Raw genomic sequence first — 26,231 nt, forward strand, 5'->3', positions numbered from 1 at the left:
CCTAGTTCTCACATAGTTCATGGGTCAACTGTATACAGAATATCAAAGTACAGTGTTATGGAAGTTACTAGCAATTCCTGAGTGCTATGAGAGTCTGTGTATATGACATAATTAAGAACCTGACTTTCAGTTGTCTGGCCGTCCCACTTCCTATGACCTCCTTCACTGCGCCTTGTTCACTTACTCGCCTGTAGTCATGCCTCCTCTGAAGTCACTAAGGCATTCATTTTGCTCTCTGACCACAGCTTCTCTCATTTGCTTGTTCAACTACTTGGCCCCTCTCCTTTTTTTCTATCCATGTTACGTTTATTTCCTTATCCTACTCTGATTTCATGGCCAATTTTAGTAGTGCTTTTGCTAATATTCTAAATTACCTTAGCTTCCCTGTTTTAGTTTTATCCATACCTTCACCTCTACCTTAAAAACCATATTTATGTTGGGGCTCCTCCATGTGCCTACTTCCCCTGGTAGGCATGCTCGGCAAGATATAGTCATTCAACAGGCAGATTGTAGCAATTTATATTCATTACTCAAGTGGGAATTCCCCAGTGGTCCAGTGGTTAGAACTCAGCACTTTCTCTGTCAAGCTGGGTTTAATTCGTGGTCAGCACAGGTGTGCCCCCCCCCAAAAAAAATTGTTAGTAATGTCAACTTTCAACACTTTCTCCCAATTCTATTGCATTTTTTCAATTTTTGTAATAATTATTTTTCAATCTCCTTCATCCTTCTCTAACATCTCTTTTGTCACAGTCACTTAGCAGCCACTTTCTACTTCAAAAGGAAAATATGTCACCAGAAAAAATTCACTCACCTTCCCTCTCATGTAGACATAAACATATACCTATATCTGCAACTATGCTTTTCCACTTTAACAGTAAGGAAGTTTTCCTTTCAATTATGTTTATTTCCTATTCCCTTCCACCTGGAAATTTATACATTTTATAATCTAGTTGATTTCTTCTTCTCAACTGGATTATTCTTGTCATCTGTCCTTCCAACTGCCTCAAACCCACATTCCCCTGTCAGATTGTATTCAAATTTGAGAGTAAGTTAGCATATGAAGTTTGGGGTACAGTTTTACTTTTAATAATCTATAGGCATAGCTTCAGAGAAGGCAATGGCATCCCACTCCAGTACTCTTGCCTGAAAATTCCCATGGACGGAGGAGTCTGGTAGGTTGCAGTCCATGGGGTCGCTAAGAGTCGGACATGACTGAGCGACTTCACTTTCACTTTTCACTTTCATGCACTGGAGAAGGAAATGGCAACCCACTCCAGTGTTCTTGCCTGGAGAATCCCAGGGATGGCAGAGCCCAATGGGCTGCCATCTGTGGAGTCGCACAGAGTCGGACATGACTGAAGCGACTTAGCAGCAGGCATTGCTTTATTCAATACCTGGTTTTGCTAAGTGTTGCAGAGAAGTTTTTGGTCTCTATATTTTTTCATTTTTAAAATCTATTTCTTTTAAGCTTGAATGCTTATAGACAGTTTTTTTTTTTTTGCATTCTCTTATTTAAGAAAACTTGCTAAGATAGGCCTAATGGTGAATATATTATAAAGCCTTTACAGTCTGCACACACTGATGTATTCCATTTAGAGAACATTTTCTTGTCTTTTCTGATTTTTTTCCACTTACTTTGGTCTCTTCTTTGAGAATTATTAATACATCTGCATCTCGGATTTATGATATCTGCTCTTTGTCCTTTTTTTGTAGCTTGAAGTTAGTTTCTCATTATTCATTTGATTATCTGCAGTATCAGTTCTGCATTTTACTACTTCTATTAGGGGTTTTGATTTTGTTGTTGTATTTTTAGTTTTCTTGAGTTAATTTCTTATCTCATCTGATTTTTCTTTACATTTCCTCATGTCCTTTCCTAGATTTTTGTTTTCCTGCTTGATGAGCTTCCCTGGTGGCTCAGATAGTAAAGAATCTGCTTGGAATGTAGGAAACCCAGGTTTGATCCTTGAATTGGGAAGATCGCCCTGGATAAGGGAATGGCAACCCACTGCAGTATTCTTTTTTTTTTTTTTTTTTTTAATTATTTATTTTAGTTTTGGCTGCACTGAGTGAGTGAGGGCTACTCTTTGTTGTGGCTCACAGGCTTAATTGCTCTGCAGCATGTGGATTCTTCCCGGATCAGGGATCTAACCCGTGTCCCAGCAGGGTTGGCAGGCATATTCTTAACCACTGGACCATCAGGAAAGTCCCCACTCCAGTATTCTTGCCTGGAGAATCCCATGGACAGAGGAGCCTGACAGGCTACAGTCCATGGGGTCACAAAACGTGAAACACCACTGAACAACTAACACTCTTCTTGCCTGAGAGCCTGTGTTTTTAGTCCTTTTATGGTCTCCATTATTTCTGGACTTTTTCTTTTGATTCTGAAGCAGATAATTTTCAGAGGTATGATCTTCTTTGGGGTCATCAAGATTATTTTGACTTTCCATTGATTTGTAGTATTTTTACAGGCTCCCAGATTTTTTTTCTTTTTACTCGGCAAAGATATCCATACTATATATGTCCAGCTTTATCCTAAGAGTGATTACGGAGACAGTGCCCTCAGTGTGCTGTTTGTCTCCATTGCTGTGTATAGCTATGGGCATTAAAATTCCCCAGATATATTGTACTTATTCAGAGGTAGATTAATTGATAGTGGGGAGTATAAAGAAAGATACTCTGAGTCTCCTACACTAGCATGTTGGAAGGATGGTCATCTCTGAATCAGTGGGCAGAGAGTGGAGGTACGGAAATTTCTTCCACATTTTTAGAGTTTTTTGTTTCATGAAGTAGGGTCTGGGAGTATGACAAACACAAAGCTGGGTAGATTTCTCTTTCTCCAGCTCCATCTGTGTAGTTAGGAGAGGCTCCCTTGTAAACTCTAAGAATGGAATATCTGTTGGGATTAGCTTTCATGGTTACTTTGAGTTTTCATTCTCTTCTAATATTGGAGAAAATATATTCACATTATCTTAGAAGTGGTTAGTAAACAAACAAAAGTAAGCCTGTTTCCTGTAGTTGGATACATTATGTCAGTTTTTCTAGAACAGTGGCTCTCACCTTTAAAACCCAAGAATTTTAAAAACATTTTGATGGCCAAACCCCATACTGATCAGAATCTCTGTGGGTGGGGCATAGGTATTTTTAAAAGTACCTCAGGTGATTCAAAGCCAAGATTGAGATCCACTGTTCTAGATACTTTGCTATTCAAAGTGTGGTTTCATGAGCCAGCAATATTAACATCACATTTGAGCTTAGAAATATAGAATCTGATACCCATTCCTAGACCTATTGACTAGGAATCCATGCATTAACGACAACCTTAGGTAATTTTTATGCCAATTAAAATTAGACAGACTCTAGAATATTGCTTGTCAAATCTTGTTACATGTCAGAGTCACGTGAAGAGCTCTTAAAAAATATTGATGCTCAAAAACTTTTATATACTTAATTTTGGGTGTTTCTCTAGGCACTTGTATTTTTTAAAAAGTACCCAAGTGATTTAATATCCAGCAAGGATCAAGAGCCATTGATCTTAAGAGAGTCCTGCCTCTTTATTTGGTGAAACTTGGCAGTAAGTCAGGTGAGCCAGGGTCTCTCTCTGCTGTGTCAGCCGCTGTTTTGGGATGCCACCTGTTCCTTCCTCCCCCAACCATCTGATATCTTTTTGATATTGAGACCTAAGATGCGTTTTATCAGGGACAGATGTTTGGCACTCTGGTGATCTCTAAGCAGTAGAACTTCCTAGATTTCACGTTTTCTTCAGTTTCTTCAGGACTAATAATCTGCTTTTATTCCTATTCCACAGTCAGTTTAAATGCCTTGATAATTTAGTACTCAGCTACATGCTAAGACTGAAACCATGTTATGAACACCATTCGCTTGACTTGGGCTTTGATATTCAGCTTAGTGTGAATATACGTGATTACTATTCTGAAGGCTTCAAAGAAAATTTCTGACTACTTAAGAAATATTTATTTTACTTTAAAGATTTCCAAGAAAATCTTTTGAATGCATGCCTACAAGTGCTTTAAAATGATTAAAAGTTCAGCTTCCAAAGAGGTATGGGTTAGAGGAGAGTGTGAGGAAGAATCAGGTTCCTCTGGTGGGCTTCCAGAGGTTTTATATTGTAAATTGGAGTGTGTGTCTATGGAGACATGGAATAATTTGGACTCATATTTTTGGAGCAAGGATCAATTTAACAAAAAGATTTAGTATAAATGTATTTTGGCACTCCTAAAAATTTTGTTTCTCCAGTGTCTGAGAAACATCCAGAATCCCATTTTATTATATGACCCTGTCACATAAAGCGATGCTGTTAGGAACCTGTTTGTGTTAGTGCTGCATCCAGGGATAACTGAGCAGGCCTTACTGAAGCCAAAGAGCCTGCTCAAGTCACAGGCCTGGGATAGCTGGGTCTAGTCCACCAGGGCCCATAGCTGTAATGTGATTTCTAGTTAAGTCCAAAGACAGACCCAGCTTTTGGGCTGTGCAGTAATGGTGATGGTGATACTTTGAATATACAGAAAACTTTTTTTTTTCATTTTTTCTTCTTTTTTATATTCTACTTTTATCTTAATTTTACAAACCCTTGTGTTGAGGGCTGACTTTCAGTAGATCACAGTGAGTGAGCTGCTCTGCTATGAACAAAACCCTGACCCAGAAGCAGGTCATCTATGAATGGTTTAGCACCAGGTTGCCCATGAACACGGGGTGCCTGATGGGCGAGGGGGCGGTCACCTTTCTGGCCATGCCCTACAGAAAACTTTTGATTCTTAAAGTTAAATTCAACCTACTTTTGTTACTGCACTTAAACACAATTGTTTGTATAAGAATGTGATGATTGATTAATTTTTCTTCATACTGTAATCAATTTCCTTCTGACAGATAACTGCTAAAACTTTCCATCTTGTTATTTTTAATGTCATCTTTCATTCACCTAATATAATTTAAAATTATATTTTCAACTGGTAACATGGGTGAGTTGTTTAAAAATAAGTTTGAAGCGTAAGCTTAAAGTCAGTGAAAATATAAAAGATACTGAGGGAAATTCAGAACACTTTAATGTTAATTTGCTCCTCAGCTTCCCAACAAAGAATATAACAGGAATATGTACATTATTAGTTAGTGTATAAGCACTAGAAATGAATACTAAAGATATACACTTTATTAAATGCTTATTTAAAATATGGTACTCAAAGGTACTATGTGAATTAACACAACCCTGGAATTAGGCTTGGGATTTTTCTTTTCTTAGATGTTAAATTGTATACATGCTTTAGGAAAAATGAAGCAAATACAGAAAATATCTAAGTTCAAATCTGTTTATTGATGGCAATGGCTTTCTGTTCCTATTTAACTCGCAGCTGGCTGATAGATGAGAATATCAATTAGTTTTTTTTAAAAATAGTTTTAATAAAGTATAACACAAATATTTATAAATGTTAACACAGAAGTGCAAGTGTACAACTCAGTGGTTTATCACAGAGAAACATCTGTGTAACCATTAATTTGGCTAGTGCTCCAGAAACCCACTTTGTCCTCACTCCCAGTTACTACTCTCTCCCTTCTCCCCAAAAGGATCTCTAGTCTATCTTCTTACATTGACTGGGTGTCCTGCCTATTTTTTAATTCTTTATAAATTAAGTCATACAGGAGGTATATGTGTCTTGATCAGTTGCTCAACAGTGTGTTAGTGGGATTCAAAATGTTTTTGACTGTAGCTTTGGTTTATTTGGGCTTCCCTGGTGGCTCAGAGGTTAAAGCATCTGCCTGGAATGCGGGAGACCTGGGTTTGATCCCTGGGTCGAGAAGATCCCCTGGAGAAGGAAATGGCCACCCACTCCAGTACTCTTGCCTGGAGAATCCCATGGAGGGAGGAGCCTGGTAGGCTACAGTTCTTGGGGTCACAAAGAGTTGGACACGACTGAGCGACTTCACTTTCACTTTCACTTTGGTTTATTCATTTTTATTATGGCATAGTGTCATTCATTTGTAAATACCATGCCTTCTACTATTTATGGACATTTAGATCATGTAATTTTTGAAGATACTATGAAGAATGGTGCTGTGAACATATGTCTCTTGGCTCTTGGTGCATATATGCATTTCTCATACCTAAAATGAAATTATTTATTACTGAGTCATAGGATATGTGTATTTCAATTTTAGGAGATGATATCAGTTTCCAAAGTAGGGTGCATGTCTATACTTTCACCAGTAAAGTGTGAGAGCGTTTGTTGTTTACATTCTAATGAATACCTGACAATTTCGTTCTGTTAACATTAACCATCTGATCAGGAGCATAATGGTATATCATTGTCTTAATTTGCATTTCTTGATTACCAGTGAGGTTATGTAACTTAGCATTTGCCTTTTGGCCATTTGGATAGTCTCTTCTATGAAGTGCCTATTCAAATATTATGCTTGTTTTTTTTTAATTGCTTGTTTTTTCTTTTTGATTTGTGGAAGTTCTTTACATATTATGGATATAAGTCTTTTGTTTTCATATTTCAATCATCTTCCCACACTTGTGGCTTATACTTTCATTCTTTTAATGATACTGTCTTATGTATCTACATATTCCAGAAGAGGCTACTAAGAGGCTGAGACCCTTATTCACTAGCGTAGTTTTCTATATTTTGTAATTTATTTCCATTATAATTTTACTAAATACGGAAACAAATTCTTATCTTAATCTATTAGAGCCTTAGCTACAGTTTGTATTACAGTGATCTATGGACAGAGGAGCCTGGCGGGCTATATAGTCCCTGAGGTTGCAAAGAGTCGGGCATGACTGAGCATGCAGGTCAGGATGTTTTCAGTGGCTATCTTAAAAATAAATAAAATCACTATCAACATAAGAAAAATATTTATGCTTAAAAATTTTTTCTGATATTGATATTACTATAATTTACATGATTTATGTCATATAATTTTAAGTTGAATAGACATTTAAAAGGTCATTGAAGAACACATTTTGAACATTTGCTGTGTTGAAACATAATCTGAATCTCTTTTTAAGACATTATGGTGATAGGATGATCATAAAAAGATTTTTGTGAGCATAACCTAATATCTGAAAAATCATTTCTACTTTGAAGAATGAAAAGCCAGATACAAGAAGTTCTATTTATTTAAAACCCAAATAAAATATCTTTTGTCTAAGAATAAATTATCCTACTTTTTAAATTATTTCCTATGCTGTTATCATTGTGTCTTTGAGAAGTCTTTTATATATATGATACCCTACCTCAGACATTCAAAACCTCTTTATTCATAACTGTGAGGTTCTTATTTCTTCATATTATTTCATGGCTATGTTGTGATGAGTGATCCTCATGCTTTATTAGGGGAAACACTAAGAAGTCTTAAACATAAGGTTCCTGCACATAGTAGAGTTAGGGAGATTGGGTACATGGTAAATATTATAGATCCCCATATTACCGATGCAGAATAAACTGAAATAAGTCACTGAAAACAGTGATGAGAGAAATTGTTTCAAAAGCATGAGAAACATAATGCCAGTGTTGAGGCATGGCTGCTCTGGAATGTGATAAGTGAGTTAGTAGTTAAAATAGGCTGTTGTGAGATATGAAACTGCTATGTCTTGTCACATGGGTAGGTCTAATAGAAAAATATAATTGATTTCTTAGTGTAACTATAAAATTGCAATTTTTTCTCTTTTTTTGTAGCTATTTGAAATTCTGATTTAAGGGTGGTTTTTTTTTTTTTTGGTCCAGAGCAACCAGTCATAAAGGTAACAGGCTGTCTTGACTCTAATATTGGGTTTAGTATTTATTATTATCACCCAGATATTATGCTTTTAGGAAAAATATAATATTAGCATCTTGTTTCAGATAAACTAAATCATAAATGTATTTGCTATACTGTAATTTCCTTAAGGACATTCATGGGAATTCAGCAGCCTCATTTCAAAATCAACATTCATATTACATCTAGGAAATTGGCATCTTCTTTTGAATTAGTTAAGCTGGAGACTTTTCTATTGACTTAATTCTTATTCATTTTGCTATAAAATTTAGTTATCAAATTTCTTAAAATATTTGGTAATAAAACCAAATCTTACATATTAGCATTCTAAAAGAGAAATGTTTTGCCAATGCCTGAAGCAAATAAACTATGTAAATGTAGCTTCTTTTTCCTTTTTCTTATAATTTCTTGAATATATATCATTATATGTATGATACAGTGGTGCATATTGGTGGAAACAATTGAACAATTTGAAAACTGAGGAGCCCTACATTTTAAACCTTTATTTTTTAGAACAGTTTTAGGTTTATGTTAAAATTCACAGGAAGGTAGAAAGAATTCTCATATACTCATTGCTCCCATTCCTTGTGTCCCCTACTATTAATGTTGCTCACCAGAATGGTACATTTTTACCAAGGATGAACCTGTGTGGACACATCATACTCATGTCCAAAGCCATAGTTTACCTTAGGGCTCACTTTGGTGTTGTATATCTATGGGATTGAATAAATGTATAATGGCATATGTCTGTCATTTTAATATCATACAGAATGCTTTAATGCCCTAAAAATCCTCTATATTCAGTCCTTTCGTCCCACTCCCACTTCCAACAACCACTGACCTTTTTACTCTCACTGTAGTTTTCCAGAATGTCACATAGTTGAAATCATACAGAATGTAGCCTTTTCGGATTAGGTTCTTTCACCAACTAATACACATGTAAGATTCCTCCATGTCTTTTCATAGCTTAGTATCTCATTTACCTTTAGCATCGAATTATATTTTGTTGTCTGGATGAGTCATAACATATTTATCCATTCACCTACTGAAGGACATCTTGCTTTGTTTCAAGTTTTGGCAGTTATGAATAAAGCTGCTATAAACATCCATGCATAGAGTTTCTTTGGTAGGCATAAGTTTCAACTCCTTTGGGTAAATACCAAGTAGAGCAATTACTGGATCACGTACTAAAAGTATGGTTAGTTTTGTAAGAAGCTAAGTCATCTTCCAAAGCGGCCGTAAGGTTTTACATTTCCAGCAGCAGTGAATGAGAGTTTCTGTTGCTTCACATCCTTGCCGGGATTTGGTGTGGTTAGAATTATGGATTGGGGGCATTTTAATATGTGTATAATGTTATCTCGTTGTTCTGAATTTCCCTGATAACATATGATGTGGAGCATCTTTTCATATATTTATTTCCCATCTGTATATCTTCTTTGGTGAGTTACCCATTAAAATTGTTGACCTGGTTTTTAAAAAGAAGTTATTGGTTTTATTCAGTTCAGTTCAGTCATGTCCAACTCTTTGCGACCCTATGAACTGCAGCATGCCAGGCCTCCAGGTCTATCACCGACTCCTGAAGTTTACTCAAACTCATGTCCATTGAGTTGGTGATGCCATCCAACCATCTTATCCTCTGTCGTCCCCTTCTCCTCCTGCCTTCAGTCTTTCCCAGCATCAGGATCTTTTCCAAGGAGTCAGTTCTTCCCATCAGGTGGCCAGAGTATTGGAGTTTCAGCTTAAGCATCAGTCCTTCCGATGAATATTCAGGACTGATTTCCTTTAGGATGGATTGGCTGGATCTCCTTGCAGGCAAGGGACTCTCATATTGGTCTTATTAATGTTGAGTATTAAGATGTCTTTGTGTATTTTGGATACTAATCCTTTATCAGACGTGCCTTTTTCAAGTCTGTAGCTGTCTTCCAATTTTTTTGACATTGTCGTTCATTCATGGATAGTTATCTTTGGTGCTGTATCTAAAAAGGCACCACCATACTCAGGGTCATCTAGGTTTTCTCCTATGTTATCTTCTGAGGGTTTTATGTGTTTGTGTTTTACATGTAGATCTATGATCCATTTTTGGGACTTCCAGGTGGTACAGTGGTAAAGAATCCATCTGCCAATGCAGGAGGCTCAAGAGATGTGGGTTTGATCTTTGGGTGGGAGGATCCCCTAGAGGAGGAAATGGCAACCCACTCCACTCTCACTTGGAAAATCCCATGCACAGAGGAGCCTGGTGGGCTACAGTCCCTGGAGTTGCAAAAGAGTCAGACATGATTGAGTGCACATGTCACACACACACACACACACGCACACACCACACACACACACACACACACAAAATACGTTTTGAGTTTATTTTGGAAAAGTGTTGTACGGTCTGTGTCTAGATCTGTGTTTTTGCATGTGGATGCCCATTTGTTGAAGAAACTCTACTACCCTGGCTCCTTTGTCAAAAATCAGATGACTGTATTTACAGAATTCTATAGTTGGGCTCTTTATTCTGTTCCATTGGTCTCTTTGTCTGTTCTGCCATTATCACACTGTCCTGATTGTTGTAGCTCTATAGTAAGTCTTGAAGTTGTGGAATGTCAGTCCTCTAACTTTGTTCTGCTGCTGCTGCTAAGTCGCTTCAGTCGTGTCCAACTCTGTGCGACCCCATAGACTCCCACCAGACTCCCGCGTCCCTGGGATTCTCCAGGCAAGAACACTGGAGTGGGTTGCCATTTCCTTCTCCAATGCATGAAAATGAAAAGTGAAAGTAAAGTCGCTCAGTCATATCCACTCCTTCAATATTTTGTTGGCTATTCTGGGTCTTCTGCCTTTACCTTTCCATATAAGCTTTAGAATCAGTTTGTTGGTGTCCATAAAATAAGTTGACGGGATTTTGATTGGGATTGCATTAAATCTACAGATCAAGTTGGGAAGGACTGTCATCCTGTTAATATTGAGTCTTCTTATCTGTGACATAGATGTTCTAGCTCTTTCATTATGTTCATTGCATTTTCAGACTGAGTGATGTGTGTCCTTTTGAGTAGGTTATTGCTCAGACATAAAGAGATATTATATGAAAATGCTTGATCCATAGAAGATATTGATACTTTTAAAAATCAATTTTGGCTTTTTCCCTTGTCTTATAGTCTCACCGTAGCCAACCACTTTATAATTAGCATGTGAGTAACTAAATCAGTTTGAGTAACATAACTAGTAATGAAAAGATTAAAGTTTGCAAAGGAACTTGCTTATTTCCAATTATGATTCTATTAGTGGTTTTCTTCCTATAGTATAACTTTGTAAATTTGATTTTAAGTAACCATTTGATGAAAATATGGCCTATATTCCAATAGACATAGTTTATTTGTGATTGTAAAAGTAATATATGGTCTTTTTGAATATTAAGCTATTAAAATCCTATTGCTCTTAGTTCTCATCAATGATTCTACAGCATCTGACATTATTGACTTGTTCTTTTCTACCTTGACCCTGTTATATTACTCTTTTCATCAAATGTAAGTTTTATCAGGGCAGAGGGTTTTTTTCTTTCTGTTTATGTCTGTCTAATTCACCTGACCAATGGAGGGTGTTCATTATATATTTGTTCAGTGTACCAATCCTTTTACATATCTGTCTAATCCTTTTCTGATTTTTTAACTCCTCTTCCTCATCCTAAATATTAAATCATATAATTCTCTTGATACTGAGCCGTCTCTTGTCTTTCATTTTTGAGTCCTCATTCGTTGTAATCATATTACTTCTCTAGTTAAATGCAACCTGTGTCTTTACCTCTGACTTTGTCCTCCTTACTGAATCAAATATCCAGCAGTCCTGTGATCATCTTTATGTGTTTGAACTATAATCACCTCAAAGTCAGCATATCTAAAAGATGTCTCCTGTGCTCTCAGCCTATAATACTGGCTCCTCATTCTGACAACCCTTTTTTCCCAAGTTTTGTTGAAAAATAACTGACATACCTCATAGTATAAGTACATGATGGTTTGCTTTACATATGTTGTGAAATGACTGCCATGAGAGGTTTAGTTAACATTCATCACAGATGAGAACTCGTAGAATTTACTCAACAACTTACTTGCATATCATAAAGCTGTATTAAGTATATTCATCATGTTGTCTATTACATCCCTAGTACTTAAAACTGGAAGTTTATACCTTTTGACCATTTTTCTCCACTTTCTCCTCTTTCCACTCCATACTGCTGGTAAGCACAAGTCTGAAATCCTTTTCCATGAGTTTAGCTCAGATGGTAAAGAATCTGCCTGCAACACAGGAGATATGAGTTCAATCTCTGGGTCAGGAAGATCCCTTGGAGAAGGGAATGGCTATCTACACCAGTATTCTTGCCTGGAGAATTCCATGGACAGAGGAGCCTGGTGGGCTATAGTCCACGGGGTCACAAAGACTGAGCAGCTAATGCTTTGGTTTTACTGTTTTGTCTTTTTTTAGATTCCACATATAAGTAAGATCATATATTAATAGTATTTGTGTTTCTCTGTCTGACATTTCACTTAGCATCTTCAAGGCTCATCCATGTTATAAACCTCTTTCAATTAATGGCACTGGTATTTTCTCATTCTCCCTGCTTCAAATTCTAAACCTTTCTGTTTTCACAGGGCTATATTTTCATTGTATCCATCCCTACTACCACTAGCATCAGCATCAGTCATCATTAATAATATTTGCATGATGCTTGATAATTTTAAAAGTATTTTTTGCATGCATTATTCTTCTTTAGGAACTTGATCCTATCTTCTAGGAAACTAATTCTGGCAGCTGGAAATATTTTCTACTTAAAGTATTTAATTTGTTATTGAACAGTAAATTTTAAATTGCAATTAAGGAAAGTATAACAAGGAGAAATATAGAGTGCTGTGAATTAAGATAACAGGTGCCTGACTTAATTGTTGCATATGAGTGCTCGTGTGTGTGTTTCATGAGTCTGATTAGGTAGGCTTGCCAAAGTATATTATAGTGAAGTAGATGATGAAAGATACAGGAGAGCTAGAGGACAGTATGTGCAGTGGCCCTGAAATGGGAAGGAACATGCTATTTTTAAAAATCTGAAAGAAAACTAAGGTACCCAGAGTGGAATTACAAGGCAGAAGGTAAGGCTATTAAGGTAGGCAGAAGCTAGGGCCCCACTGCAAACATTTATTGATACAAAAAGTATGGGACTATATAATATTTTATATTATATGTATCTTTTTCACTTTTGACTTCTAAAATCCTCCCAGTTGTGACTTAATTATAACCTAATCCTTTAAGTTACTTATTAATTGGTTTATTTTCACAAAATATTTAATATTATAGATTTAAGTGATCACTGTGGTTTGTTACTGATTTATTCATTCTGTTGTGTTTTAAAAAATAGTTGAAAATACCAGATATTTTATTGTAATAGCATTGAATTTATAAGATGGTTTTCCACTATTGAGCTTTTCCATTAATATAAATATATTCATTTATTTAGGTCTACTTTTAAAATCATTCAGTAAAGTTTTATAATTTTCACAAATGTATTGATTGAACATATATTTACCAGGTAACCCAACAATTCTACTCCTAGGTATTTACTCCAGAGAATAAAAATTTACACTCACACAAAAATTTAGAATATTTATAGCAGTTCTATTCATAATTGAAAAAACTGTAAATTTAATATCCTTCAACAAATGAATAGATAAGCAAAACAAGGTACATTCATATAATGGACTATTACTTAGCAATAAAACGAATGAATTACTGATATATTCCGTGACACAGATAAATTTCAAAACCTTAAAGGCATATTGGTAAGTGAATAACAGTCTCTAAAAGCTATACACCATATGTTTCCACTTGTATGGCATTATGTAAAAGGCAAAACTATAGCAGTAGGGACCAGATTAATGGTTGCAAGGGGTGAGGGGAAGGATAAGGGTGTAACTGTCAAGAAGCCTCGCAAAGGAGTTCTTTTTGGTGAGTTATATTCAGCACAGTTTTAATATAAGTGAATTTTATCATAGTCTACTCTTCTGAATATGACCATAAAGTGTAGCAATGAACAGTGCATGTGTGTATGAGAGATGTGGAAATATTTTCCATGATGCTTAAGTAATCCAAAGTAATCATCATGTTTGATTTTATCTTTGATAATATAGTACATTATATACTTACATTCTATGTGTTTACGATCCCATATTTTACTGGACTTAATGTAATACTGAGTTCATCTTAATTTCTCAAGTCTATTCTGGGTGAGTGCTGCGGTCGGGGAGACGCGAGTGGTGTGAAGGTGGTAACTGGGACATTCGCAGCTCCAGGTCTTGCTGATGCGTGTTCTTGTCTCTGGCATCCATAGACACCCCGTCACAGCGAGTACAGTTTATTCTTGGGACTGAGGATGATGATGAGGAACACATTCCTCATGACCTCTTCACAGAACTCGATGAGATTTGCTGGCGTGAAGGTGAGGATGCTGAGTGGCGAGAAACAGCCAGGTGAGGAATTTTTGGTTGAAGGGGGAAGTGATACTAAGGAGTTTTAATACTATCAGAAAAAAGAGATTTCTGTTGCCACAACTTTGCAAACATCCATCAGTGCTGCTGATTTCTGAAATTGGTCATCTGGCCTGGGCATAGCCTATAATGGCATATGGGTCAGAATGAAATCCGAAGGCTGTAATTATAGTAAACAGGACGCAGAATCAGCAGCAGCTGCAGTCTTAAAGACAAACAGTAGCATAATTTGTGTGTCATCAGGGAAACAATAGCTATCTAACAGTAATTTATTTGTATCTTTTCAATTATTAACTTGTGCTCCAACTGGTAATATTATGTGGGACTTTTTAAAAGAAAGGACAAAAATTTTAAGAGATTTTAGGTGGAGTCCTGAATTTATGTACTATTTGCTGAGGGTAAAAATATTTGTAATGTGTTTCTATGAAATGTATACATTTAAACATAGTGGTTTTTAAAAAATAATTCTTAAAGGATTACTTTTTCTGTCACTTACAATGAATATTTCTATATTGCCATTTGATGACTTGTGATAAAAGAGCAATAAATTTGCATTTATTTATTTATAAATACAATAAATTTATTTGCAAAATAAATAAATTTGCATTTATTTTTTCATTCTTCTTTTCTAACATTTATGTTCTATTGTGTGCTAAATGCAATAGGACAGCAACAACAACAAAAATCTTAGCGAATACCCTGGCTGTTCAGTGGTTAGGACTTCATGCTTTCACTGCAGAGGGCCCAAGTTCAGTCCCTGGTTGGGGAACAAAGATCATACAAGCTGCTCTGTGCAGCCAAACAAGGAAAACAAACAACTTAGATCTTTCTTTTAAGAACCTCACCTCTAATGCGGGATTTAGATAAGTAAACAAAGTTGTGAATACTGTATAATGAATGCTGTGATCCAGCTGTGCACAAGGAACTGCAGGCATACATAGGGTTAACAATAAAATGGGAAAGACTAGAGAGCACTCCAAGAAAGGTAGAGACACCAAGGAAACATCTCATACAAAGATGGGAAAAATAAAGGACAGATGGTATGGGCCTAAGGGAAGCAGAAGATATAAAGAGGTGGCAAAAATACACAGAAGAACTATACAAAAAAGATCTTCATGACCCAGATAACCATGATGGTGTGATCAGTCACCTAGAGCCAGACATCCTGGAATGTGAAGTCAAGTGGGCCTTAGGAAACATCATTACGAACAAGCTAGTGGAGGTGATGGAATTCCAGTGGAGCTATTTCAAATCTTAAAAGATGATGCTGTGAAAGTGCTGCACTCAATATGCCAGCAAATCTGGAAAACTCAGCAGTGGCCCCAGCACTGGAAAAGGTCAGTTTTCATTCCAGTCCCAAAGAAAGGCAATACCAAAGAATGTTCAAGTTCAGTTCAGTTCAGTCGCTCAGTCGTGTCTGACTCTTTGTGACCCCATGAATTGCAGCACACTACCAAAAATCATCAAACTTGTAAAAATTTTAGCTAACTTTATAGGTGCAAAATCAATTTCATTGTTTTAACCTTTGTTGTATTTTTAATTATTAGTGAGACTGAACATCTTTTCATATGTTTTTATGTTTTTCCAGAGAACTAGCTGTTTATTTCCTTTACTGGTTTTATTTCAAGTCATTCATTTTTGTTATTTGTGTTTTTTAATGCCTTAAAACTAGGGTATGTTATTCTGTGTGAATTACCCTTTTTAACGAAAAAATATATATAAATTAAATTCTTTCTAATGCTATTATAATATTTTAAATATAGAACTAAATTTGAAACAGTTTTTATTAATATATGACCTGGAAAATTTTAAGATTAAGAACCATCTGCCTAATTTTTTTCTTCCAACTGCATCAAAACCTAAGTACTATTTTCAAAGACATAATATGTGTGCTCATGTTTTTTGATGACAGAAAAACAATATATGATAGTATTCTCCACCAACTAGTTTTATAAATTTTGCTCTTTTATGATGAAAAGTTGTTGATAAGGAATTTAAAGTACAAACCTCCCTGTTTAAGGCTAGAATCATCCATCCTCAACTAGTTCTAAGAAACAAGCATTCCTGGCTGACTTAAACGAAGAAGATTGATGGTTATGATGACTGTATAGCTCTGATTACAGTTTCTTTAATCAATTGCTGAGAATTACTTCTTGACAGCATTTTTTATACAATGTATTTCTTCTTTCTCATCCCTCAGAATAGAACAGAGAATTAAGATAGGAATATGTGTTCTGACGTAAAAATCTAGAGTTTTTTTTTACCTTCTAGATCAAATGGTGATCTATTCTTTTTAAACACTAACTTCTTGTAACTTTCCCACTCTCTTCAAGCTAAGAGATAGCAGAGTAATACCAGAATCTAGCTCTCTGCCTATTACAGTTGAGCAGGTAAGGTTTTATCATGCTCTAATGGATTAACTTGAATAACATTTTATTCTAAGTCACCAAATATGTTGCTACTTATTTATAAAGAATGTAAGAGATGATCTAGTTAATTATTAGTATGCTCTAATATTATTAGGTAGGACCTGTGTTCTTAGCCCTGCTTCTGGTGCATATATTTGAGGTTCAAATAAACATCTGATAAGCAGTCAAAATAGTAACAGACATTGAAGAGAAGAGTAGTAAATTTTGGCTGAAGCACAGTACTTCAGGAAAGAACAGAACATATTTATTGAGGACTTAGAAATGAAGTAGGTTTTAAAGTGGTGAAAGTAATTTTGTTCTGGATAACCTAGTTCATCTAAAAAGACTAATTTTAGTTAATTCATGACTCCATCTGATTTTTCAAATGCAGTTTAATTCTAATGGATTATTAGCCTGACCATTTGAACTGTTTCTTTCTTTTGATTAGTATTCCGAGGGTAATTAAGATTTTTCACCCTAATAGTAGAAATTAAAAAGGATATTTTATCAGCACATTGCACCTGCCATATATCACACCTAGAATTTTCATGCCCACTGTTGTTGCCAATTAAAGCTTAGGTAAAGTTTTAGATTTTGAAGCTAAATTTTGAATCATAATTATTTAATAAATGTTTGTGAAAACCAGCTGTTCACTTTTAAAGACCCTAAAAGAAGCCATATGACTGGGCTCATGAAATCAGCACAATTACAATGTCCTACTTATAAATAACATGTAATGTTATTAATAGAAAAGTACGCAAAGGTACCACAGCTGTGCCATGGTGGAAACAACATGTTTGACTCACTGTGGTTGCCCTTTAAAAATGTTTCCCACAAATGAGCTTAGCAGAGGCAAACCAAGGGATTTGATGATACATAGATGGTAATGTGGAAAAGGATGATTAAATCAAACCAATTTTATTCATGATGTGGAGGTATTCAATATTTAAAATTGGTAGAGGTTCAAGTCATCAAGATTTTTCAGTGGAGTGTGAGGTGTGAAAATAATATGGTTAAGAACAGCTAATGTCAATAAACTCTAAGTTTGGATATGTTTTATTTTCCCTTTCCCCTTGAAATAGGCACTTTATGATCACATATGTTATTCTCCAGCCCCTATCCTAACCATGTTCCCTTTTAACCCTCAATATCCTTAACTCTACCCCATAAAAAGATGTTTTCTCTTGAAATTTCATGACATTTCCCAAGGCTATGATTTTAGATGATACAGTAACTCCCTATTTGGATAGAATCAGAGAATAAAATTATTAGAAAAGATAACTGAATTAGTGAGAATAAAATAAACAGAAAGAGTTAAATTCCATAGAAAAGGTCCACTTCTAATTTACAGAAGAATTTTATTTTGTAGATTTCTTATATGTGTATTGTAGAGGAGATTATCATCAACTTAATCCTCAAAGAATTCAGGAAACACCTATTTTATGTTGTTGTTGCTTAGTAGAAAGAGATTCCAATGTGTTAATTATGGATGAAAACAGACCCAGAGTTACTGAAGGAAATGAAAATAAACTCAAAGAGTTTAAATCCACCCTTCCCCCATAGAAAATATCATGCAATTGGCCTACAATTTCAGTTTTTCTTATTGTCTTTCACATCTCATTCATGCTCATGAGACTCCTGTTTGCTTTGGTTTGCTAGTCAAACAAGTGTCAGCTGAGTTTATTGGAATAAACTGGAATAAATTACAGCAGTTTAGGTCATTAACTGCAGTCAGGCATTTTGCAACTGACAGTATATTCAGTGACTACAGATCTTGAAACAGGATTTGGTGTGTTCTCAGGCCTGCTAATTTCTATCTTTAGAGTATGAAATGGAATGAAAAACAGAAAAGAGAGATATACGTATATATCTTTAAAATATATTCATTTAAATATCTTTCAAAGCTTTTGGCATCATTCTGGAGTTGGCATAAAGCACTGAATCTTGAAGTGTTTAGTAACTTGATATTTGTAACTTGTGGGTTCCTTTTTATGGGAAGCATCTGATGTTTCCTCCTGAAATACTCATAATGGTTATATCAAACCATCCATGCATATAACTTATATTTGGTCATCCAAACTGCATGAAACTCCCAAGAGTCTCCATTCTTTTCTGAAAGACCAAACTAAATTTGAAGGACATTATTCTAAAGGAAGTAGTTTTGTTTTTAAAATGTCTTTTCAGAGACATGTAGATCAATGGAACAGAATAGAGAATTAAGATAGACTAACTCAAGTTCTACGGTGTTGGAGTAGACTCTTGAGAATCCCTTGGACTGCAAGGAGATCCAACCAGTCCATCCTAAAGGAAATCAGTCCTGAATATTCATTGGAAGGATTGATGTTGAAACGCAAACTGCAATACTTTGGCCACTTGATGCAAAGAGCTGACTCATTTGAAAAGACCCTCATGCTGGGAAAGATTGAAGGGGGGAGGAGAAGGGGACGAGAGAGGATGAGATGGTTGGATGGCATCACTGATTCAATGAACATGAGTTTGAGTGAACTCCGGGAGTTGGTGATGCCTGGGAGGCCAGGCGTGCTGCAATTCATGGGGTCGCAAAGAGTCGCACATGACTGAGCGAGTGAACTGAATCCAAGCAATTTTTGACAAAGGTGAAGGAAGAATTGTCTTTTCAAAAAATGGTACTAGCACAATTAGAGTTCTATAAGTAAAAAAGAAAAATTAATTTCAATATAAACTTAACAGTGTACACAATGTTAATTCAAAATAAATCGTAAATCTAAATGTAAAACATAAAGCTGTACAAACGTTAGGGAAATGTAGGAGAAGATCTTCAGGACCAAGGGCTAGAAGATGAGTTTTTAGACATGATATTGAAAGCACAATCTTTTAACTAAAAGAAAATATTTTTAAATTTGACTTCATTGGAATTAAAACTTTTTGCTGTGAAAAAAACAATCTGTTAGAGGATGAAGACAAACTACTGACAGAGGGAAAATATTTGCAAACCACATATTTGACTAAAATATTATGTCCAGAATATGTAAAGAGCTTCAAAGTTCAACAGTATAAAAACAAATCAATTAGGAAAATGTGCAAAAACAAGCAAACAAAAAACCTTTCAGAGAAGAGATAACATGTCGCAAATAGAGATGTAAACAGTGTTCAAAATCATAAGTCATTAGAGAAATGTAAATTAAAACCACCATGAGATACCACTGCACACCTAAGAGAATAACTAAGATAAAAAAATAGTCATAATAGCAAATGCTGATGAGGATTCAAGAGACTGGATCTCTCCGCTATTACTGGCACAAATGTAAAATGGTAGCACTACTCTAGAAAACAGTTTGACAGTTTCTTATAAAACTAAGCATGTATTAGTAAATAGGACTCAGCAATCACAGTCTTGGGCATTTACCCTAGAGAGATGAAAACACATTCACACAAAAACTTCTACATGAATGTTCATAGCAGCTTCATTTGTGATAGCAAAAACCTATAAACAACTCATTCTTCATTGGGTGAGTGGTTAAATAAACTGATACATCCATACAGTGGAAATCTTTTCACCAATAAAAAGGAACAATCTACTGATATATACAACAGCTTCGACAGATCTCAAAGACATTGTGCTTTAGTGAAAGATGTCTACCTCCAAAAGTTGCAAACCATATGATTACGCACTTGGCCAACAAAGGTCCGTCTAGTCAAGGCTATGGTTTTTCCTGTGGTCATGTATGGATGTGAGACTTGGACTGTGACGAAAGCTGAGCGCCGAAGAATTGATGCTTTTGAGCTGTGGTGTTGGAGAAGACTCTTGAGAGTCCCTTGGACTGCAGGGAGGTCCAACCAGTCCATCCTAAAGGAGATCAGTCCTGGGTGTTCATTGGAAGGACTGATGCTAAAGCTGAAACTCCAGTACTTTGGCCACCTCATGAGAAGAGTTGACTCATTGGAAAAGACCCTGATGCTGGGAGGGAGGGATTGGGGGCAGGAGGAGAAGGGGGCGACAGAGGATGAGATGACTGGATGGTATCACCGACTCAATGGACGTGAGTTTGAGTGAACTCCAGGAGTTGGTGATGGACAGGGAGGCTTGGCGTGCTGCGATTTATGGGGTTGCAAAGAGTCAGACATGACTGAGCGACTGCACTGAACTGAAGTGGACTGAATGTCCTCAAAATGACAAAACTATAGTGATGAAGAAAAGATTAATGATTACAAGGGGACAGAAACAGGGTGAAAACTGAGAATATAAGGAAAGCTCATTTGTGATGATGGAACAGTTACATATTTTGATCATGGGGGCAGTTACTGAATCTTTTGTTGTTGTTCGGTTGCTAAGCTGTAGTTGATGAGCTGTATTAATGACTGTCACATGGTCTCTGATGCATAATGACCTGAAAGGGGTAAAAATTGTTAAGATTCATACTATGAAAATATTCTGGACTGTGTAGGCAAAAATACATACATATGTTGTATATAGATGTATATATAAAATTGCTATAATATTGCCACCATTTGAAGAGATGCTGTCAGCCTTTTGTGCTCAAGTGTAAGTTTTTTCAACCTTCAAACATTCTATAAACTCATGATGGGTATAGGCATACTCCCCTCTCTAAACTTGTGGCAGACATAGCCATTTTTCCCTATTAGTTTCCTTTTTACTTCCTGACATTTTGGTCCTTGAACACTAAGAACAGATCCAGAGTTTCTTTATCTTTCTTGGAACTCTACACACTAATCTTTCTGACTAGCCCTTTTGGTTAGCTTTTTTAGCTGGCCAATATACTGATTCTTTACTAGACTACATACTTGTCCTCTGTTGGAGTTGGAGTGTTTGAATGTATAATTTTTTCATGTAAAACAGTAATAAAACATCATATAGAGAGGAAATTTAAGTGATATTACATGGCAAGAGGAAGTTAGGGCAAAAGTGACAAGGAGAGGGAAAAAATTGAGGAAGATGGTATGGAGTTAAGAAAGGAGAGGCATTTAGGTGAAGGTTTGTTAGAAATGGTGGAATTAAATTGGTTATCTGCTGAGATTTAAAAGGAAGTACTTAAAAGAATAAGATATTTAGTATGACTGCCAAGCAGTAAAATCATCAGTTTCTCTTTATTCCTTCCATTTATCTTAGTTAGAAAAAAATCTCAGATATTACTGTTCATTTCACTCTAAGAAGGCAATGGTTTCCCATTTGGCACTGTATATCAAGAGTCTTCTATTCTTAGCCCTGGCAGGAACACTTAGGTAATGCAATCTGAGCTCAGTTTTCATGGATTTAGTCCCTAGAAGTGACTGCAATCACAAGATTTTATTCAAGCAGGCCTAATAAGTATTTTTCCTGCAGAATAATCCCCAAATATACTAGTTTCTCTAAAAATCAAAGGGCAAAATTTTCAAAAGATTCATATATTGTTTTTAGACCTTCCACTAAATAAAAATGACTACTCTTTCATTTCCTTTTGCATTTTATTATCATTCCATGAAGTATATTCTCTTTATTAGTTCTATTACAGATTCCCTGTGACCACTGAATAAACATTTGTTGTTGTTTACTTGCTAAGTACTGTCTGACTCTTGCCACCCCATGGACTGTAGCCCACCAGGCTCCTCTGTCTGTGATATTTCCCAGGCAAGTATACTGCAGTGGATTGCCATTTTATTCTGGAGATCTTCCCAATTCAGGGATCAAACCCACATCTTCTGTACTGGCAGGCAGATTCTCTACCACTGAGCCACCAGGGAAGACCGATTAAACACTTATATTAATATAATTTTCAGTTCAGTTCAATTCAGTCACTCAGTCGTGTCTGGCTCTTTGCGACCACATGAACCGAGCACGCCAGGCCTCCCTGTCCATCGCCAACTCACGGAGTTCATCCAAACTCATGTCATTGAGTTGCAGAGCCATCCAACTACCTCATTCTCTGTTGTCCCCTTCTCCTCCTGCCCTCAATCTTTCCCAACATCAGGGTCTTTTCAAATGAGTCAGCTCTTCACAACAGGTGGCCAAAGTATTGGAGTTTCAGCTTCAACATCAGACCTTACAATGAACACCCATGACTGATCTCCTTTAGGATGGACTGGTTGGATCTCCTTGCAGTCCAAGGGACTCTCAAGAGTCTTCTACAACATCACAGTTCAAAAGCGTAATTCTTCGGCACTCAGCTTTCTTTGTAGTCCAACTCTCACATCCATATGACTACTGAAAAAACCATAGCCTGGACTAGATGGACCTTTGTTGGCAAAGTAATGTCTCTGCTTTTTAATATGCTTGCTGTCTAGGTTGGTCATAACTTTCATTCCAAGGAGTAAGCATCTTTTAATTTCATGGCTGCAATCACCATCTGCAGTGATTTTGGAGCCCCAAAAAATAAAGTCTGACACTGTTTCCACTGTTTCCCCATCTATTTGCCATGAAGTGATGGGACCAGATGCCATGATCTTCGTTTTCTGAATGTTGAGCTTTAAGCCAACTTTTTCACTCTCCTCTTTCACTTTCAGCAAGAGGCTCTTTAGTTCTTCTTAACTTTTTGCCGTAAGGGTGGTATCATGTGCATATCTGAGGTTATTGATATATCTCCCAGAAATCTTGATTTCAGCTTGTGCTTCATCCAGCCCAGCATTTCTCATGATGTACTCTGCATATAATTTTAATAAGCAGGGTGACAATATACAGCCTTGATGTACTCCTTTTCCTATTTAGAACCAGTCTGTTGTTCCATGTCCAGTTCTAACTGCTGCTTCCTGACCTGCATATAGGTTTCTCAAGAGGCAGGTTAGGTGGTCTGGTATTCCCATCTCTTTCAGAGTTTTCCACAGTTTATTGTGACCCACACAGTCAAAGGCTTTGGCATAGTCAATAAAGCAGAAATAGATGTATTTCTGGAACTCTCTTGCTTTTTCGATGAACCAGAGGATGTTTGCAATTTGATCTCTGGTTCCTCTGCCTTTTCTAAAACCAGCTTGAATATCTGGAAGTTCACGGTTTCACGTATTGCTGAGCCTGGCTTGGAGAATTTTGAGCATTACTTTCCTAGCGTGTGAGATGAGTGCAATTGTGCAGTAGTTTGAACATTCTTATGGACTTTCCTGGTGGCTCAGATGGTAAAGCATCTGTCTACAATGCGGGAGACCTGGGTTCCATCCCTGGATCAGGAAGATTCGCTGGAGAAGGAAATGGCAATCCACTCCAGTACTATTGCCTGGAAAATCCCATGGTCAGAGGAGCCTGGTAGGCTACAGTCCATGGGGTCGCAAAGAGTCAGACACAACTGAGCGACTTCACTTTCCTTTCACTTTGAATATTCTTTGGCATTGCTTTTCTTTGGGATTGGAATGAAAACTGACATTTTCCAGCCCTGTGGCCACTGCTGAGTTTTCCAAATTTGCTGGCATACTGAGTGAAGCACTTTCACAGCATCATCTTTCAGGATTTGAAACAGCTTAACTGGAATTCCATCACCTCCACTAGCTTTGTTTATAGTGATGCTTCCTAAGGCCCACTTAACTTCACATTCCAGGATGTCTGGCCCTAAGTGAGTGATCACACCATCGTGATTATCTTGGTCATGAAGATCTTTTTTGTACAGTTCTTCTGTGTATTCTTGCCACCTCTTCTTAATATCTTCTGCTTCTGTCAGGTCCATACCATTTCTGTCCTTTATTGAGCCCATCTTTGCATGTAATGTTCCCTTGGTATCTCTAATTTTCTTGAAGAGATCCTAGTCTTTCCCATTCTGTTGTTTTCCTCTATTTCTTTGAATTGATCACTGAGAAAGGCTTTCTTATCTCTCCTTGCTATTCATTGGAGCTCTGCATTCAATTGGTGTATCTTTCCTTTTCTCCTTTGCTTTTCACTTCTCTTCTTTTCACAGCTATTTATAAGGCCTCCCCAGACAGTCATTTTGCTTTTTTGCATTTCTTTTTCCTAGGGATGGTCTTGATCCCTGTCTCGATGGTGACTCATGATAGAAGTCACCAGTACAATGTCATGAACCTCTGTCCATAGTTCATCAGGCACTCTGTCTATCAGATCTAGTCCCTTAAATCTATTTGTTACTTCCACTGTATAATCATAAGGGATTTGATTTAGGTCATACCTGAATGGTTTAGTGGTTTTCCCCATTTTTTTCAATTTCAGTCTGAATTTGGCAATAAGGAGTTCATGATCTGAGCCACAGTCAGCTCCTGGTCTTGTTTTTGTTGACTGTATAGAGCTTCTCCATCTTTGGCTGCAAAGAATATAATCTATCTGATTTTGGTGTCGACCATCTGGTGATGTCCATGTGTAGAGTCTTCTCTTGTGTTGTTGGAAGAGGGTGTTTGCTATGACCAGGATGTTCTCTTAGCAAAACACTATTAGCCTTTGCCTTCTTCATTCTGTACTCCAATGCCAAATTTGCCTGTTACTCCAGGTGTTTCCTGACTTCCCTCTTTTGCATTCCAGTCCTCTATAATGAAAACCACATCTTTTTTGGATATTAGTTCTAGAAGGTCTTGTAGATCTTCATAGAACCGTTCAACTTTAGCTTCTTCAGTGTTACTGGTCGAGGCATAGACTTGGATTACCGTGATGTTGAATGGTTTTCTTTGGAAACGAACAGAGATCGTTCTGTCGTTTTTGAGATTGCATCCAAGTACTGCATTTTGGACTCTTTTGTTGACTATGATAGCTGCTCCATTTCTTCTAAGGGATTCCTGCCCACAGTTCAGTTCAGTTCTGTTCAGTCGCTCAGTCGTGTCCGACTCTTTGCGACCCCATGAATCGCAGCACGCCAGGCCTCCGTATCCATCACCAACTCCCGGAGTTTACCCAAACTCATGTCTTAGTAGATAAAATAGTCATCTGAGTTAAATTCACCCATTCCAGTCCATTTTAGTTCGCTGATTCCTAGAATGTCAATGTTCACTTTTGCCATCTCCTGTTTAACCACTTCCAGTTTGCCTTGATTCATGGACCTAACATTCCAAGTTCCTATGCAATATTGCTCTTTGCTTCATCGGACCTTGCTTCTATCACCAGTCACATCCACAACCGGGTGTTGTTTTTGCTTTGGCTCTATGCCTTCATTCTTTCTGAAGTTATTTCTCCACTGATCTCCAGTATCATATTGGGCACCTACCGACCTGGGGAGTTCATCTTTCAGTGTCCTATCTTTTTGCCTTTTCATACTGTTCATGGGGTTCTCAAGGCAAGAATTCTGAAGTGATTTGCCATTCCCTTCTCTAGTGGACTGCATTCTGTCAGGCCCATATGGCATGGACTAGCTTCATGAGTTAGACAAGGCTGTGGTCCGTGTGATCAGATTGGCTAGTTGTCTGTGATTGTGGTTTCGGTCTATCTGCCCTCTGATGCCCTCTCTCAGTGCCTACCTGCTTACTTGGGTTTCTCTTACCTTGGACTTGGGGTATCCCTTCACGGCTGCTCCAGCAAAGTGCAGCCGCTGCTCCTGACCTTGGACTTGGGGTATGTCCTCACGCTGCTTCCCATTCCTGCACCGCTCAATGGCTGCTAGCCACTCCTGTGCCAAAAAATTAATAAAAATAACAAAGTTTTTCTTTGTTT

General features: G+C 36.9%; 1 protein-coding gene across 8 annotated transcripts in view; it reads left to right on the plus strand.

Moving 5' to 3' along the window:
- The window catches only part of SLC4A10 (solute carrier family 4 member 10), a 352,866-nt gene that overhangs the window by 166,137 nt on the left and 160,498 nt on the right, over positions 1-26,231 (plus strand). For all 8 annotated transcript variants that reach the window (XM_005676049.3, XM_005676051.2, XM_018063730.1 and 5 more), the window contains exon 4: positions 14,126-14,264. In XM_005676049.3, the coding sequence (XP_005676106.1) occupies positions 14,126-14,264 (139 nt within the window). The remainder of the gene's footprint in view (positions 1-14,125; positions 14,265-26,231) is intronic.

This window comes from Capra hircus, chromosome 2 (genome assembly GCF_001704415.2).
Source record: "Capra hircus breed San Clemente chromosome 2, ASM170441v1, whole genome shotgun sequence".
NCBI lineage: Eukaryota > Metazoa > Chordata > Mammalia > Artiodactyla > Bovidae > Capra > Capra hircus.